This window comes from Mustela erminea, chromosome 3, assembly GCF_009829155.1.
Source record: "Mustela erminea isolate mMusErm1 chromosome 3, mMusErm1.Pri, whole genome shotgun sequence".
NCBI lineage: Eukaryota > Metazoa > Chordata > Mammalia > Carnivora > Mustelidae > Mustela > Mustela erminea.
In genome coordinates this window covers 97,829,015-97,847,507 of record NC_045616.1, presented here as the reverse complement: position 1 = coordinate 97,847,507, position 18,493 = coordinate 97,829,015, and the positions used below count along the sequence as shown (strand labels likewise).

Genomic DNA, 18,493 nt, shown 5'->3' with positions numbered 1-18,493 from the left:
GCAGATCACTTTCCAGAGTTGGGTGATTTGTCTTTGTCCCCTTGCCCAGAATACTTTAACTGGTTCACTGTAATATGTGGACTTAGACCATTTAGAAGAGTCTCTGCACCAACACATTAATAGCTTATGGTTTGGGATGTGTTAACTTCTCAAAAGACTGTTTCCTCATTTTTGTAAGTGAAGATTTTACCTGCCTCTCAAAGATGTGCCAAATTAGGGAAATAGGACATGTAAACATTTAGGGAAATATCTGACACACCAAAAACAGGTTTTTGGTAAATGGTGGCTGTTACTAAAGTAAGCCAGATAGGGGACACAGCGTGGCTCAGTTTGTTAAGCATCTGCCTTTAGTTCAGGTCATGATCCCAGAGTCCTGGGATCTAGCCAGATCAGGCTCCCCAGCTCAGCAGGGAACCTGCTCCTCCCTCTCCAGCCCCGTCTGCTTGTGAATGCATGCCATCTCCTTCTCTCTCTCTCTCTCAAGTAAACAAATAAAAATCTAATAAATAAATAAGTCAGTTAGACTATGAAGGTCTCATATATTAAGAATTCTTAGTTTATCCCAAAGGTAATGAGTAAACAGACCTAGATTTTATACAACTTACATTTTATAAGAAACTTCTATTTATTGAAAGCAGGAAAAACTGTTTCATTGTATCTGGCTCGGTTAGTAGGAAAATTCTGGTGTATATGATTGTAGACTTGGTTTGATTGGGTCAGATTCAGTGCCAGGGTTCCCCTCACCCCCCAATATGAAAGAAAAAATCAGACTATTTCTTAACCCACAAACCATTTCTCATCCAGAACTGAACTCTTTGAAAGTAATTGGGAAGAAACCATTATATCTGTTATATTTTCCAAATGTCATGTGCTTAGAGGAAATAGTAAGGGGATTGCTCAGAAACATAGGGAAATAGAGGGAACTAAGTGTACTAAGGCAGCTTAGGACACTGCTAAGGAAGTTTTTCTATCTTGTTTTTCTTTCAGTGCAAGCATTAATACAGGATAGAATTTAAAACTTTTGGAAGGAATTACTGTTTTATTTATGTGAGATCTCCCTTAATGTTGGAGTTGTGACATTTTAATGGTTGTAATTAGCAGAATTTTTTAACATTTAAATGGTGTCATCTGCCAGCAAAACTGGGAATTGCACAATAAAATAAGGGTAAATGTTTTTGCATATTTTTAAATTTCTGTATTCTTTACTGTGGCTATTACACTGTACCTAGCACCTTCTTCTGAATAAGTAATTGTTAAATGCATTAAAACTTTATAGCTGTGTATCAACACCCCACCCTTGCCTCCACATTCTTTTCCTGTTCATGTTGGTCTTTTCCTGTCACTTTGGATTATTTGGTAAGGTTGATTTACTGCATAAGAATGTCAGTTGTGATTGAGATCCGAATTTTATTTCAAAGGTTAAAATGCTAGAAAGCAAGGTAGCATTTGGCAGGGTAAATGAATTTTTGACTCCTATTTTGTGGCAGCAAGAAAATGATTAGTTAATACTTATAGACTTGTCTTACTGAGAAACTTAAAACTATGTCATAATCTAGTTTTTTATTTGCAACCTTATCTTCAGTGAATAATCAGTCTTGGGTTTTTTGTTTGTTTGTTTTTTGTAAAAGAATACCTTATGTGATCTTCACATTAACTGTGTAAATTAACGTATTAGTGTCACAACCACTTTCTAGTTGCAAAGGTGATACCAAAAGCAAATTTTGTTCCTGTAAATAAACAGACCTTCACACAGAAACATAGACTCACAATGGGTCCATACAACATGATCAAGATTTAATGCAGTATATATTTCAGGGAGGCAGTAGGCAGACAAAAGGAAGAGGATCTCTAGTTGCAAGAGCAGTTAAGTGATGCTCACTGGCACGGGCTTTAGTCTTCCGGTGCTGGGATAGGTTAGAGCTTCTCAACAGGTGCCACGGGAACATCATTGCCTGGAGAACTTGTGGAGACCTAGGGAAACTGCTGTCCTGGCTCTGCTAGGGTCAACTGAGTGTGTAATCTTGTTCTTGTTGAAAAGTGGTCATGCATTGAAAAAGCAGGACACCTAAGATTAAGTTTTCTAATTTTTTTGAAATAGGTGAGTCATAATGTCACATTTTTTTTTTTTTAAGATTTTATTTATTTGACAGAGAGAGAGAGATCACAAGTAGGCAGAAAGGCAGGCGGGGGGGGGGGGGGGGAGAAGCAGGCTCCCCGCCAAGCAGAGAGCCTGATGCGGGGCTCCATCCAGGACCCTGAGATCATGACCTGAGCTGGAGGCAGAGGCTTAACCCACTGAGCCACCCAGGCACCCCATAATGTCACATTTCTAACGTGGCACTCGCATTTAAATTTAGACTTCTAGATTACAAGTCTAGTTGCATCAGCTGGCTTTATAGCATCAAGGGAGAAATGTCAACTGCTTCTTGAGGCTGCATTACCAGAAACTGATCATTATTTAGAGAGCCCCAAGACTGCAAGGGGATGGTACTGGTGGGCAGGGACTACTATCTCCATTTTATAGTTTGGGAGAGTTACTGTCACAGAAAGGCAGTGACTTGAGATAAGGTATTATTGAAAAGGACCCTAGCTTTTTTTGAATGAGTTAAACATTTAATTTACTAGCGACTACTTTGATATAGTGGAAAATGCACCACATTTAAGGTAGACGACTTGCCTTTCATCTCTAGCCTTTAGTATAAAAATAACAAGTCTAGGAGGGCTGGAAGGTACCTATTAGGGTGATTGATAAAACTGATGAATGAATATATGTTGTATGATGAGTAGAAGGATGTGATTATGATTTATACCCAGAAGTGGCTTTTTGTAAATGTAGAGTCTTCAAATAACAGAAGAATGTTATATGGTACTTTGGACTTTTTAATATATTAAATACAGTTAAGGGATTGGAACACTTCTTTTTTGTAGCATGTTCATATTTGAGCATCCTTAAGTCTAACTGGAAATAGTATTGTGGCAGCCTTAGGCCTAAAGAGACATTTGTTGCAGCTTTGCTTAGTTCTTTAAAATATGAATAAAACAGGGGCACCTGGGTGATTCAGTGGGTTAAGCCTCTGCCTCTGGCTCAGGTCATGATCTTAGGGTCCTGGGATCGAGCCCCACATCAGGCTTTCTGCTTGGCGGAGAGCCTGCTTCCTCCTCTCTCTGCCTGCTTCCTCCTCTCTCTGCCTGCTTCTCTGCCTACTTGTGATCTCTCTCTCTCTGTCAGATAAATAAATAAAATATTTAAAATAAAATATGAATAAAACAAAATAAAATAGCAAACATTATCTTTTGCCCATTGTGACCTGAAATTGTTGAGCAAAGACACTTTTACCAGGTGTTTACCAGTTTAACTATAAAAATTAAATTCCTATTGAAATGAATAGATAGTTTTAAAAAAAAACACTTCTAGAAATGTGTTTTATTAGTACTTAACTGTATTCAGAGATTGCACTACAGTCTTGATGTTTCTCTGCCCAACAATAAACACTTTTTCAACTTACTATGCAAAAAAACATGTTCAGAACTCACTGCACAGTCCTCTTCTGTGACTATTAACATCCTTGTCTGTATAGTTGTAAAGATCTCCTTGCTACCTTTTGTTCCAGAAATGAAAACTCTTTGGATTTAGTGACTGGGATGTCCAAAGAAAGAGAAATCACTGACATTTTAATGAAATGTGAACTAAAGCATTTAACATCGAGAAGCGCGTTGATGTGCATATTTGGGGACTGAGAAGGCTGTACGCAGATGACAACTTTGCATTCCAGCTTACAGAGCTAGTTTAAAGCAGTATTAAAGTTTTCAGTGGCAGTTTAAAAAAAAATTTGGTTAAGTATTTTTTTCCTAAAGCTTGATTTTTGTCCAGTGTTCGGAAAAATCTGGTTTCATCATATGTTGTCTCTAAAAATCTGAAGAGAATTCTTCTGCTGGGGAAGAAACAATAGCTTGATTTCATGAGATTTTTCTTTTTCTTTCTTTTTTACTGAAAAATGAGGAAACTCAGTCAATGTATTACAGGTGGTGTCTTCTCTTTGGTCAGAATTGAAATATGACATTTGATATGTAAAAGATAAGTTAAATGGGAGAATTGAAAGACAAGTTTAGTTGTTGAATATGGAAACTGAACAAACTTCATAACAGTTTTTAAGACCTCCATTGAGGAATCTAACATACTTTTATGTTATAAAGGATTTTAATTATTAAGCCCTTATTGTTTTTCTCGTCATATTCTTTTTTTGATAGTTAAGTGTTCACCACAACTGATCCAAGAAAGAAAAATCATTTCATTCTTTTCATTTAGAGAAAAGTTGCTGTGTATAACACACTGACAATTTCTTTTTCTCATTTGGTAAGAATTAGAATAGGAAAAAAAAAAATATCCAAGTGGCAACATTAGAATTCGCACTCAGGACTCACACTCAAGAGGGTGGTTCTGATCTACAAATGAACAGGCGCCATCGCTTATTACTTAACATATAGATAGTATTTAAGGCTATACGTTACAGATGATAAGATTGATTGTAGAAAGAAAATACAGGATGAGCAAAGGAGATGGCTCTGGGACCAAGTGTTCCTGTTTAACTGCTAGGTAGAAGAGGCTCAGAGAAAGTATGGCATTTCAAGATGATTCAAGAAACAGAGAGTAGTGAACAGTATCATATGCCATTTCATAAGTCCAGCGGGACAGAGACTGAAAGATGTACATTAAATTTGGCAGCAGAGAAGTCTTGGGATGTCTTAAAACTATTTTGGTGTTGTGGTGGGGTGAAACCAGGTTTGCAGTCATTAACGTCCTATAACAGTTGAGCAAATTTGGTGGGGCATTTGTTGATGGTAATGGTGTTTTTGTGTGGGGGAGTCATTGTGCAGTGAAAAGTTAACCATGGTTAAAGGAGAAAGAATGATGCAGTTGAGGTGGAAATTTGAATATACAGAGGAGAGAAGAGATTACTCATACTGCAAAAACTTTTTTTCTTTACTCTCTGCAAAGAAATAATGGCTGTGGAGACCAGAGTTCCTTTTCTTTTTGTAAAGATTTTTTTTTAATGTGTTTAAGACACAGAGATAAGAGAGACTAACGTGGGAGAGAGCATGAGCAGGCTCCCCGCTGAGCAGGGAGCTTGATGCGGGACTCTATCCCAGGACCCTGAGATCATGATCTGAGCAGAAGGCAGATGATTAACCAAATGAACCACCCAGGCACCTCCTTATTCTTGTATTTTCTATATCCTCAGAAAAATGTTCAACTCTTCATGCTTTCTCTCTGTAAGTTTCTCTCTTCATTCTGTTTCATAGCTTCACCCACTTGCTCTTTATCCCTGGCCCCTCTTCTAAGTTCCAATCATGAATTTTTTAATAGTCTGATAGAACTCTTCAGTTGTCTCATGACTCTTCAAATTCAGCATGTCTAACTAAAATAAGGCTGCCGTAATTTATTAGTGTATCTCTTTATTTGATTCAGAAATGCCTCCAGTTACTGTGGGCCTAGCTCTCTGGGTCTTCCATTGTTTTCTCAGTCTCTTCCTCACTTCCCCATTCTGTTCATACCCCATCCTTAGTCCCTGCTTGGTAGACTCAGAATCACCGTGCTATTTTTGGAAACATTTTTTCCTCCCAAATAAATCCAAATCAATTTGACTCATTTGGTCCATCTCATTTAATATGGCATTACCAATAAAATTCACTCATGTTATTTCTGACCTTTTATTCATTATGTGAAAAACAGGTAAAAACACAAACTGATTATTTTTTGAAACTTGTTAGGTAGATTGAAGATGTTATTTATGCAGCTTTGTGTGAGCATAATTTTAGTTCATAATTGTAAATGTGAAATTTTCTGGATTATAAAATTAAAAAAAATTTTTTTTGTATGTAGACAGAATACCACACCATTTCCCTATTTATCCTGAATTAATGTATTTAAAGGAACACAGTATGTGTATTATGCTTTGGTTTCCTGTTCTTGCAGGAAGTTAATACAGTTTAACCCAATTTTGTTATATATAAATATGTTGATTGAAATGCAAGTAATAAGTACTTGATTATAATTTTTAAATTGTACTTTAGAGGTTAATAACAAATAGTTTTTTACAAAGAGCTATTGGAATATGGAGAGGAAGGTAAACTTTCATTTTATGTGGACTCGTGTTTATTTTAAAATACTGTTTTCATATGCTGGAAAATCTTCATTTTTTTGAATACAGTTGTTTGTAGTATAGTGGAAACTTATATAATTATCTCTAGATCTTCAACTTTGTGGTGAAATTCTGATAAGCACCCACAGCAAAAGGTTTATAATTCCTGCATGCTTTTACATTGTTAAAAAAGACACACATTGGAGCGCCTGGGTGGCTCAGTGGGTTAAAGCCTCTGCTTTCCGCTCAGGTCATGGTCCCAGGGTCCTGGGGTGGAGCCCCCTCGTCAGGCAGAGAGCCTGCTCCCCTCCCCCCACCCCCGCCTCTCTGCCTATTTGTGATTTTGTGTTTTTAAAGACCTGTCAATTCTCAGGAGTGGTTAACATTAGCATTCGTCTTTAAGTTCTTAATGATCCTAGAATGACTTGTTTTCCAAGTGTTTCACATAGTTGAAGTTACTGCTGCGTCTTTCAATGCAAACATGAGGATTAGCTGGAAATTTGATTTTTTTCTGGTCATTAAAAAGCCTAGATGAATTAGTTTTCAAAAAATACACTAAAAGAAATTATTGCATCTAACTTGCAGTGTTTCTTCTATGCCATAAAAATCTAAGAATTAGCAGTCATTTAGCTGTATAAATATGGAATCTAAGCTGATACATATTGCTACATATAGCATTAGTACTTTAAATATAATTAAATGTGTTTACTTGGCTTACAGATACTGGTCAAGGGAAAAGGGGAAGTTTGGATTATGATACAGATTTTTCTCCCCAGTAACACAGAACTTGATATACCTCCGTTCTAATTAAAAAAAAAAATTTATATTGGGGCACCTGGGTGGCTCAGTTGTTACAGATCTGCCTTTGGCTTGAGTCGTGATCCCAGGGTCCTGGGATCGAGCCCCATATCGGGTTCCTTGCTTGGCAGGAAGCCTGCTTCTCCCTCTCCCACTCCCCCTGCTTCTGTTCCCTCTCTCACTGTGTCCCTCTCTATCAAATAAATAAAATCTTTTAAAAAAATTTATATTGGGAATTCACTAGAGGGTATGCATCACGGGAAATGGTTTTTAAAAGTATGGTAGGAAATCTCCATGGTAATTTTCAGGCTTAAATAATAATTGATTTAGTTGGCTTTTCTATTTAAAGAATGATGTTGGAAACACAGCTGTATTTTGTTCCCTGCTCTTGACATATGGGTAAGGAAAAACTATGGTGATAGTATCAGGGACATTATTCTAGATCTAAAACATTTTCTCTGCCCCAGTACCTCCCTTCACCTCTCGTGATCTGTTTAACACAGTGTTACTGGTTCTTGAGTGTATTGAGTATGAGAGAACCGGGGGAGTGAGAGGGGAAGGAGAATGGAGAGAGCGAAAAACTAAAAATACAATGAGACATGAAGCCTTAACACCAGTTTATGTCTGAATCTAAGAAAAATTATGAGGAGAAAAATGAAGAGTACTGAGTGACTGACTGAATGCAGATACAAAATGAGTAAAGGCAGGAGTTAGGAATGAATCTTGGGATCCATGGGAATCCTGCTGTAATGGACTACAGAGGGAGAACTGTTCATTGGTGATGGAGTTTTAAATTGTTAATGCTGAAATTACATTTGTGGGAAGGATGCCAACCAGATACTCTAAAGTTGTGGCTGAAGAGACAGATTGGAACTGACTTCTAGTTAAACCTGTACTTACTTATTTGTTCTCTAGATACCACCACAGTGTAATTAAAATTTGAAATTATTAAAATGGGTTTGCTGTCATGATAAGATTTACATTTTTTCAACACCAGTATTAGGGTTTTCTTTCACTTATTTATTTATTTATTTATTTATTTTTTAAGTGAAGTATACAGACATCCTTGATTCTTGAAAGTCTGGTGTTCTCGTAAATATGATAAATGTGTTTAGTGATATTTGTCTTCATCAGGTGATTTTAAACTTCCGATGATTAGGCATAATTCACATTTCCTTTTCTAACCAGGAACCTTTTGAGGATGGCTTTGCGAATGGGGAAGAAAGTACTCCAACCAGAGATGCTGTGGTCACGTACACTGCGGAAAGTAAAGGAGTTGTGAAGTTTGGCTGGATCAAGGGTGTATTAGTATGTACCTATAGATTGAATTTTAGAGCATTTCTGTTTAGTATAAAATCTTTCTGATGTTCTCATCATTTCTTAAGAGAGCTCTTCGTTCTCTTCTTATGTGAATGTTATGGAAAACCAAATTAATTATATGTACCTCCTTTTCTTGTGGATATTAAATTCAGTAAAGGAAACAGAATATATGTATTAACAGAGTCATATTATACTTGATTTCCTCCAAATTTTATTTTATTACCTCTTATAAATCTCACATATTGTCATTTTTCAGAAATTCAGTATGAAACTATTAAATTGATGGAAGCATCAGAATTAAGAAAGCTGAGCAGGCAGTAAAGCTAAATATTCCTCGTTATTTTTTGAATAGAAATGTATGAAAATTAACATGGAACAGGGAAAGAGAATCGTTTTCTTAAGTGTTGAGGTTACTTCATTAGATAGGTTCAGGTGATTAAGTTCCAGATGTACTTCTGTTTTTCTGTGTTGGAATAGGCACTAAGGAACTGACTGGAGGAGAGTGGTAGACTAACTGACCTCCCATTGAGATATTGGGAGAACTTAATTTGAGTCATGTTGACATTTAGGAGAGAAGCAAAGGGAAAATCCCAGTTCCAGTAGTAATTTCATTGCTTAATCAGTAGAATAAATGTGAAGAAGCTTCAGGTAATATTGTTTGCCTTTTCTTAGATTTTAGTATTTTAGATGACTGTGTTCTGTATATAAGCATAATACGGGAAAGTAAAAATAAATTGGAAACTCTCTCAAATAGTTCAGAGTTTTAAAAGATGTGTGAGGAGTGCCTGGCTGGCTCAGTCAAAGGAGTACACAACTCTTTCAGGGTCTGAGTCCCACCCTGGGTATAGAGATTACTTAAATAAATACTCTAAAAAAAAAGGTGTATGAACAATTAGCATTTTGTTTTGATGTACTTTACAATACTTAAATCTTCTGAAGAAATGAAAGAAGGATGTTATTAAAAAATAAGCAAAAGTTAAACTTAGTTGCATGGATAAATAGGAATAGGAACTATTTCTTTAGGATTGAAGTGATAAAATATTTCTTAAACCTTGTTTAGTACCTTTTGTTATTTCAGGTCTTTGTGATGTTATATTACACTTAAATTATCTACATTTTAGCTCTCTCAGTAAGTTCTTTTTAAAAAGTATTAAAAAGAGAAGGATAAGAAATTTTAAATGACTTTCTATAGTTTTAAATGGATGTTGTCCGCCTTTTGGCTAGTTTCGCATTTACTGATGTATTATTTTTGATCATTTGCCTTCATCTGAAACTTGTCCTCTTTTCTTACCTAGGTACGTTGTATGTTAAACATTTGGGGTGTTATGCTCTTCATTAGATTGTCATGGATTGTGGGTCAAGCTGGAATAGGTAAGCAAAGTTACATACTACTTGATTCATTTGCGAATGAAAAAGCAAAGTAACCATGTGCTCGTCTAGGTTGTGAACCTCATAAAATTCAAACAATTGGCATTATTCTAAACTATTTTCTTGGTTGTGTCAGAGTGTTGTCTTAATGTTAATTTTTAAAAATTTTTGAGTAGATATTTCTACAATGGGATAGAAATGAGGTAATTGTTAAATATAATGTAAACATTGTATACTAACCAATTCTAGATAAGGCAGGTTGAAATAAATATAAATATTCTCAGTCTCTTTTCTTTTGCCCTAAAGGTCTGTCAGTTGTTGTAATTATAATGGCCACTGTTGTGACAACTATCACGGGATTGTCTACTTCAGCAATAGCTACTAATGGATTTGTACGTGGAGGTAAATTCAGTCTTTTCACATCGTTGTCACTAGATTACTGTTACTCAGTAAACTGAGGTTTAAATTTTTTAATTATGTTTATCTTAGAAACAGCATAGGTCTGTATAGGTGAGAAACTTGCTACTAAGCACTTTCAAACTAGCATATTAGAATGTAAAATTTAATTTTGGCCCATACACGAACATATATGCTTGAAATTACTTAGGATGTTCATTGTATTTGGTAGCAAGAATGGAGATTCTGACCTGGTTTCTTCTCTGTTGGGCTGTCTCTTACCTCCTTCCTGGTTTTAGCTCTTATATCAGGAGCTTGCATCCTGTATTTGGTTGGTTATACAGGTGTAATCTCTTTCCTCCCCTTTTAGGGAAACTTAGAATTCTTTTCCCATAATTTGACAGCTTGTGTAAATTAAACCTGGGACTTTGAATCCATACTATCAACTCTAGCTCTCTTCTTCAGGTCTCTAAGGCCTCTTTCATTAGAATCCACAAGATCTGCTTTGTGAGATTTTACCTTCCCAGGGAAAGCACCCAGGAGACCAGAAGAATGGCCTTGGGACGCCTGTGAACAAGAAGAAAAAAAATTGCATTTTCCAAATCAAAACTCATCATTTAAATGGAATGAGGATATTCTTGGAGAAAGGAAAGAAAATGGACTTTACCAGCTCCTATACAGTTGTCATAGCAATCAACCGAGAGGAGAATCTGCTTGTAACATCTGCCTCACCTGTTTTACAGATCCATATTTGACATTAGACATACACAATTTCTGCCTTGTCTACACCAGGTATTTAGAGAGGGAACCAAATTGAGCCTTTCATTTGTCTTCATTGTCTTCATATTTCTTATATACTGCTAGATCCAGATCACTATGGCCCTGGGGGATACTGGTAGCAATATGACTGTGCTAAGCATGCATGACTCTTGGCTCAACTTCTATGTGTACATGAGTCTAGATGAGCTATATTGGGGTATAAGATGTGGATATGTCCAAAGAGTTACTCAGACAACACAGAGATTCTTTTTGGCTTCTTATGTACCATACCCCATGCTTCATTTATTTCTGCTACTGCTGGGGAATGGTAGTGAAAGAAGTGGATGTGGTGGACTAGCAAATTATCGAAGTATTTCTCCTTGTCCTCAAGCTTTCCAATCAAGGTTGTAAGCCTCAGTGGGAGTAGTGGGGCATGAAGCCACTGGCAGCATAAACCCTACAGATTTTTCTCCATGTGAACTCAAACGTAGGAGAACCATAGCTTTTCCTGCATTGTAACTAAAAAGCCACTTCATCTTTCAAAATTACCAATTTCTGTATGTATTCATAAATACATCTAGCTCAGAGAATTTGAGCACATACTTTGAAACTTTGTTAGAAGGAGTTCATTTTTCACTTGTCAATTGGTGACTTTGGAAACCTGGCTGATTCTTTACTGAATACAAGCAAGTTGTATCATCATCTGCAGTGAAAGCCTTTTGGAGATTTTTTTCAATGACTATAAGCCCCTTCTGTCATCCCTTTATCTGCTTCATGGAACTTGGACAGTCCTAATGAGATTTGTTTTGGTTTCATGACAAAACGGTATTTTCACCATATGATAAAGTTGATAGAGGTCTAAATCTGGCAAGAATATATTACCCTGTAGTCATGATTTAAATTGAAAGTATTGGTGTGACTTTATCATTTTATACCCAAAGTATGTGTTGCTTGGTTCTATATGCAAAAATTGCATATAACAAATAACCAGCCTAGTAGCAGTGAGCCCCCCTAGTGCCCACGTGATGTATTTTCATTCAGAGGAATACCAGAGGACCTTGGAGAAATAATTGGTTCCAAATCTGGGCAGGAAACTTACTTTAAGAGCCTAGACATTTTTCACATTGGAAAATAAAGGATGTGTAACAGAGGCTACTAGTTCAGGTCAGAAGGACCCAGGAGCCAATTTGAAGGAGCTAATGCTGACTTAAGTTTGGATAGTTTGAACAGCAATACTACTACCAATAATAACTAGTTTAAATGAAGACCTAATGTATGATAAAATTCGTAAGTTCACAGACAGCACAAAATTTTGTTTTTTACCTTTGAAGAATGCTATGAATGAAAATTGATAAATATGAAGAAACCCATGTGGAATCAAGTTTTTCTGAATGAAAATTTCCTTACCTAAAATCACTGTAATCAAGAAACTGATGAGTTTTGTTTTGTATTTTTAAGATTTTGTTTATTTATTAGAGAGAGAGAGAGAGAGAGGGAATACAAGCAGGGGGAGTGGGAAAGGGAGAAGCAGGCTTCCAGCTGAGCACAGAGCCCAATGTGGGGCTCCATCCCAGGACTCTGGGATCATGACTTGAGCCGAAGGCAGACGCTTAACTAGGGAGCCACCCAGGTGCCTGACGGTTTTTTTTTTTTTTTAATTTGATAACTGTTCTACGTAGCAAGAAAAGGAAAGAGAATCAAAATCTTTCAACTTTATAAGCTCTTTACTCAGTAAAAGCATGTGACATATTATTTCTCGAGGGACTGAATCAGAATTATATCATGCCTGTAGCTCAAAGAAGCATTTCAGAGAATATACAGAAGAGAGAGCAACATATTAAATGACCTATAGCATGATGACAGTAAATTCCAGACTAGGAATCTCTCTGGAACACGGAATTTTTTTTTTTTTTTAAGTTTTCTCTACATACTACGTGACACGCAAACCCACAACCCTGAGATCCAGAGTTGCCCATTTCACCAACCAAGCTAGCCAAGCACCCCAGGAATCCTTGTTTGACAAAATTTTCCAAGGAGAAAGAAAGAGTGGAAGTTATGGTTTAAAACAAACTGTGAGAGACGCACTTTATAGGTGTGGGTTTTTTGCCATTTGTAACAAAAAACTGTTTTGTCTTTTAGTGGGGTAGGCCCAAGAGTGCCAGGTTTGGATCTCCTCTAGTCCAATTACTGAGGACTTGATTTTTTACTTCTCCTAAAATGGCTACACAGGGAAGAGAGGACTACAGCTAGAAATAGCCACAGGTCAGGGTGCCAAAGGCTTAGAGTGGAGAAATGGAAGGATACCATGGAAATAGTGATGTCTGGTGATCCATCTGAATTATCCATGAATTGGAGGTTGATTATTAAGGGAATTAATAAGGAAATATTTTACCTGAAGGTTTTGGTTGCTCAATATAGTAATTTCAATTCAGAGATCTTTTGAACTTGCCTCATTATCTTGTTAATATAACGAACTATTTTGAGGTAATATTGAATAGTTTTTCTTGATTCTTAACTCAATCATAAAATTTATTTATATTTTGTTAATATTGAATAATATTTATTCTCAATTTATAGGGTACGTTTCTGTCTCTTTGGAAGTATGTGAAATACATACTCTTCCTAGTGCTATGTGCTTTTTGCCTTTGGAGAAATTTAATTTTACTGCCAAGTTACCTTAACATTGGCTTTATCAATACATTTTAGAGATTAAAAAGATAACACTAGAAAAGTGCAGCTGTTTTTTTTATATGAAGTAACTGCCAATTTGTAAACAAATATAATTATGTCCAAGTATGAAATCTAGGATAAAAATTATATGTTAACATTCAAGGTTTCTTTAAAAAAAAAAAAGAGTCAAAATTTAGAAAATAAAAGATGCATAGTTTCAGTCTTCGTTAGTTTTTAGTAAAGGTTCTTAGGTGCTAAAAGCTACTAGCAGGTTAGAGAATCATGCCCTCTGCACAGAATAAGAATAGCAGTGCCAAGTAACTTTAGCAGGTACCTCTCACCTTCATCTTTGTCATAATCCCTGGCCCAACAGACACACATAGGTTCTACAGATGACTGTGGCCTGCTGTGGGAGCCCAGAGCTCTTTACTGTTGTGCTCATCTTATCAGGTGTTTCTGAGGCCTGGGTTTTACAGAATTTACTTGGGCCACATGCAGCAGGTTCTCCAAGAGGGTGCTGGCCAGCAGTCACATTCACTTAAGATCTGTATTTTCTAGATGCCTCAGACAGGTGTTCTTCCATCCTCAAACAGTCTGTGAACGCGGTCTCATTTGTGAAATAGGAAATGCTAGTTTTTGAATGGTGTTGCATTGTATGTGTTGAACATTAAGTTGAAAGTTCAGTATACTTTCAAACAAAAATCCAGGTTACCATCAAATTCAAATAGGTAGTTCTGCAAATGTAAAATTAATATAAACCTGTCTATTCCATGACCAAGGTGAAATTTTATATTACTTGTATATCAGTCATTCAGCAGATAATTATTGAGCTCTCTGTGATGGGCAGCAGGTTTGTAACAATGAAAGTCAGGGAAGATCCTATTTTCTTGGAGCTGTGTTCAGGTAATAGTGCGATTACTTTTTGAAACCTAACTGCTAGACCTGATACATGAAACATAACTGCTATGCATGACAGTGTAGTCTTGATATACATTATCTATCAGATTTAATGCAACATTGTTGTTAGTCATATGTATAATTTGTATGGATGAAGAGAGAAGAAATGAAACAATTATTATTTTTTCAACAAATTTAAATCTTATCCAAATTTTACTGGCCAAAGTTTTTTAAGTGTCTGCATTATGTCAGAATTGTCTTTGTATATTTTTTTCCTTTCTCTGAAATAATTGAAGACCTCTTCCTTCTCTATATAGGTGAAAGTAACATGAGAAGTAATACTAACATTTTTTTTAACGGATTGTGACAGAAAGTGCTTTCTATATTGATTGTCAGGTTTTTTGTTTAGTCCATTATAAACTATTCATTCCTGTCATCACCAAAGAGGACTTGTAACTTAGAATTAAGCTCCATAATTCTTTTCTTTAACTGAGAATTTCTTTCAAATTATAGCTTTTCAGATCAGTGAAATGTTTGAAGAAGCTGTAACGAGCAGTTCTCTAGCAGTTGTATTTTGAGATTTTATTAGACTTAAGCACAACATTGTTTTCAGTTTAGTAAAACACTACTTACAAACCACAAATAGTTTGAATGTGAATCTGGCAAACAGTTATAAATAATTTTTGACTTGGGTTTTCTCTTTGACTCATTTGGTGGCATTTCAATTTTGTGAGTCTTTGATGATTAAAAATACTTCAACTTGGTTTTGAAATTTTCTGCTGCAGAATTAGGGCAGTATGTCCTGACTCTTCAAATTTAACTTATTCATGTGATCAGTCATAATGATAATATAGCCCCCAGTCCTAGTCTGAAGGTTTAATGTTGGTTAACACATTTTCTCTACTTGCCTTAATAATAGCAACAGAACAGAGGAAATTTGTGCAGTGTTAAGATGCAGACAGATCATTGTATATGGGTAGATCAGGGTATTAAAATGTATTAACTAGAACAATAATCAACATGGCTATTGGATCCATTTGGATCTCTCAGAACTCTGTTGTATTCTCAAAATGGTTCCTTGGAATTTTACACAAGGTGGCTTTCGATAAATTGTTTAGTAAGTTTACAGAAGTAGGTGGTTTAGTGCTATAAGAATTCTGGTATATTTTCTAATCCTACTAGATGAACTCTGAGCAAAAATTGTTAGTTTACTTTATCATCGATAACTTTATTATGTTTTTGCTATCTTCACCTTTTGAGGGTTTTTTTTCCTCAATAACCTTTATTTTACACAATTTCCACAGATACTGCAAAATACACAGATGTTTCATATTATGTACATTGATCATTTCTTCATGGGAGATAAAGGATGTCTGTCGCAAACTTCTCATTTTCCCCTGTTTCTTGGGTAACAACTTTTTGAAATGTTTTATTAGTTAGAGATTTTGAATTTTTTTTTTTTTAGTGTAGTTGACCCACAGTGTTACCATTGGTTTCAGATCTACAACTTAATGATTTAACAAGTTGATACATTAGGCCGTGTTCACAAGTGTAGCTACCATCCATCCTATTACATCGCTATTACAATATCATTGACTGTATTCCTTAGGCTGTGCCTCCTTTTATTTCAGTTGTTTATTCTTTCCATACCTGGAAGCCTGTATCTCCTTCTCCCCTTTACCCACTTTGCCCACCTTCCTACTCTCCTCCCTTTTGGTAATCATCAGCTTGTTCCCTGTATTTATAGGTCTGATTCTGCTTTTTGTTTGTCTATTCACTTGTTTGTTTTTTAATTCCACTTATGGAATCATAAGTTTTATCTTTCTCACTGTGACATTTCACTCAGCATAATCTTGCCTAGGTCCATCCATGTTGTCTCAAATGTCACAGTCTCATTCTTTTTTATGGCTGTGTAATATTCCAACACACACACACACACACACACACACACACTCACTCTCTCTCTCTCTCTCTCTCACACACACACACACACCCCTTCCTTACCCATTTGTCTACTGATGGACACTTATGTTCCTTCCATATCAATTCAGTGTAATCCCTATCAAAATTCCAAGGGCATTTTTTTACAGAAATAGGAAAAATTATCATGAACCATAAAGACCCTGAATAGTCAAAGAGTTTTGAGAAAGAACAAAGCATCACACTTCCCAATTCCAAACTATATTTTAAACCTATAGTAATCAAAATGGTATGGTAATGGCATTAAAAGATATATAGACCTGTGGAATAGAATCAAGAGCCCAGAAATAAACTTACATGTGTACACTCATCTAATGTTTGATGAAGGAGCTAAGAATATGTGAAAAGGATAGTCTCTTAAATGGTGTTGGGAAAACTGGATATTCACATGCAAAAGAAATTGGACCTCTTATATCACTCATAAAATTAACTCAAAATAGATTTTGACCTAGAACCAGGAAATTAAGACCTAGAACCAGGAAATTCCTAGAACAAAGCACAGGAGGAAAGCCCTGTGACTTTGGTCTTCCTAGTGAATTTCTTGGATATGACACCAAAAGCACAAGAACAAAAACAAAAATCAACAAATGGGACTTTATCAACTTACAGTCTTCTGCACTGCACAAGAAACAATCAACAAAATGAAAAGACAACCTACAGAATGAAAGAAAACAGTTGCAAATCATATTATCTGTTAAGGCGCTAATATCAAAATAGAGAAGGAACTTCTATAACTCAATAGCAACAAACCAAATAATCTGATTTAAAAGACAAAGGACCTGAATGGACATGTCTCCAAAGAAGACAAGTTCATGAAAGGGTGCTCAACATTACTAATCATCATGGAAATGCAAATCAAAACCACAATGAGTTAATACCTCGTACCTATTAGAATAGTTATTGTCAAAAAGACAAGAGATGGGGGTGCCTGGGTGCCTCAGTCCTTAAGAGTCTGCCTTTACGCAGGTCATGATCCTGGGGTCCTGGGATGGAGCCCTGCATGGGGCTCTCTGCTCAGCTGGGAGTCTGCTTCTCCCTCTCCCACTCCCCCTACTTGTGCTCCCTCTCTCGCTGTGTCTTTCTCTGTCAAATAAATAAAATCTTTAAGAAAAAAAAAAAAGATGATAAGTCGTGGTGAGGATGTGGAGAAAAGAGAATCCTTGTGCACTGTTTGGAATGAAAATTCGTTCAGCCACTGTAGAAAGGAGTATGGAGGTTTCTCATAAAAAAACAGAACTACCATATGGTCATACAGTCCTACTTCCTTGGTATTTATTAAGAGGAAATGAAATTTCTATTTGTTGTAGATGTTGGCACCCCCTTGAGCAGCGTTACTCAAAATGGCTAAGGCATGGAAACAACCTAAGCATTCATTGAAAGGTGAATAAAATCATACACACACACATACACACACAAAAAATAGAATATTATCTAGTCATAAAAATAAAAGGAGATATTGTTTGCAACAACATAGATGAAACTTGAGGGCATTATACTAGGTGAAATAAGTTAGAGAAAGGCAAATACTCAAATACTATATAATCTCACTTCTATGTAGAATCTCAAAAAGCCAAACTCCTAGGAACAGAGTGTAAAAAAGTGATTACAAGGGGTTGATGGGTAAGGGAAATGATGAGATGTTGGTCAGACTTCCAGTTATAAGAAGTTGTGGGGATCTAACATATAGGATGCAGACTATAATTAGTATTACATACTTGAAACTTTCTGAGAGTAGATCTTAAATGTTCTTACCATAAAACAATAACAAAAATGGAAATTCTCTTTGGTGAAGGATATATTAACCTTATTTTGGTAAACATCTTGCAACATGTACGTATGTCAAAACCTCACAGGATATATCTTACACAATCGTATGTCAGTTATATCTCAGTAAAGCTGGAAAAAAATTAATGGACCCTGCATGTATAAGTCTATTTCTGGACTTCCTTCTGGTACATTTTCTGAAGATCTGTCCTTAATCTAATAACATACTCCCTTGGTACTGTGGCTTTATAGTATTTCTTGAAGTTTGTTCAACGTTGTTCTTCTTCAAAATTGTCTTGGCTGGTCTAGTTCTCTTGCCTTTCCATATAAATTTTAGAATTACTTTGTCAGTTTCTGCAAACTGTCTTGCTGGAATTTAGTTTGAACTTCTGTTGAATATA

The 18,493-nt window shown here is 36.0% G+C and overlaps 1 protein-coding gene across 2 annotated transcripts in view; it reads left to right on the top strand.

The window, feature by feature from the left end:
• Window positions 1-18,493, top strand: part of SLC12A2 (solute carrier family 12 member 2) — a 100,729-nt gene that overhangs the window by 18,830 nt on the left and 63,406 nt on the right. For both annotated transcript variants that reach the window (XM_032336838.1, XM_032336837.1), the window contains exons 2-4: window positions 8,127-8,246; window positions 9,554-9,629; window positions 9,933-10,028. In XM_032336838.1, the coding sequence (XP_032192729.1) occupies window positions 8,127-8,246; window positions 9,554-9,629; window positions 9,933-10,028 (292 nt within the window). The remainder of the gene's footprint in view (window positions 1-8,126; window positions 8,247-9,553; window positions 9,630-9,932; window positions 10,029-18,493) is intronic.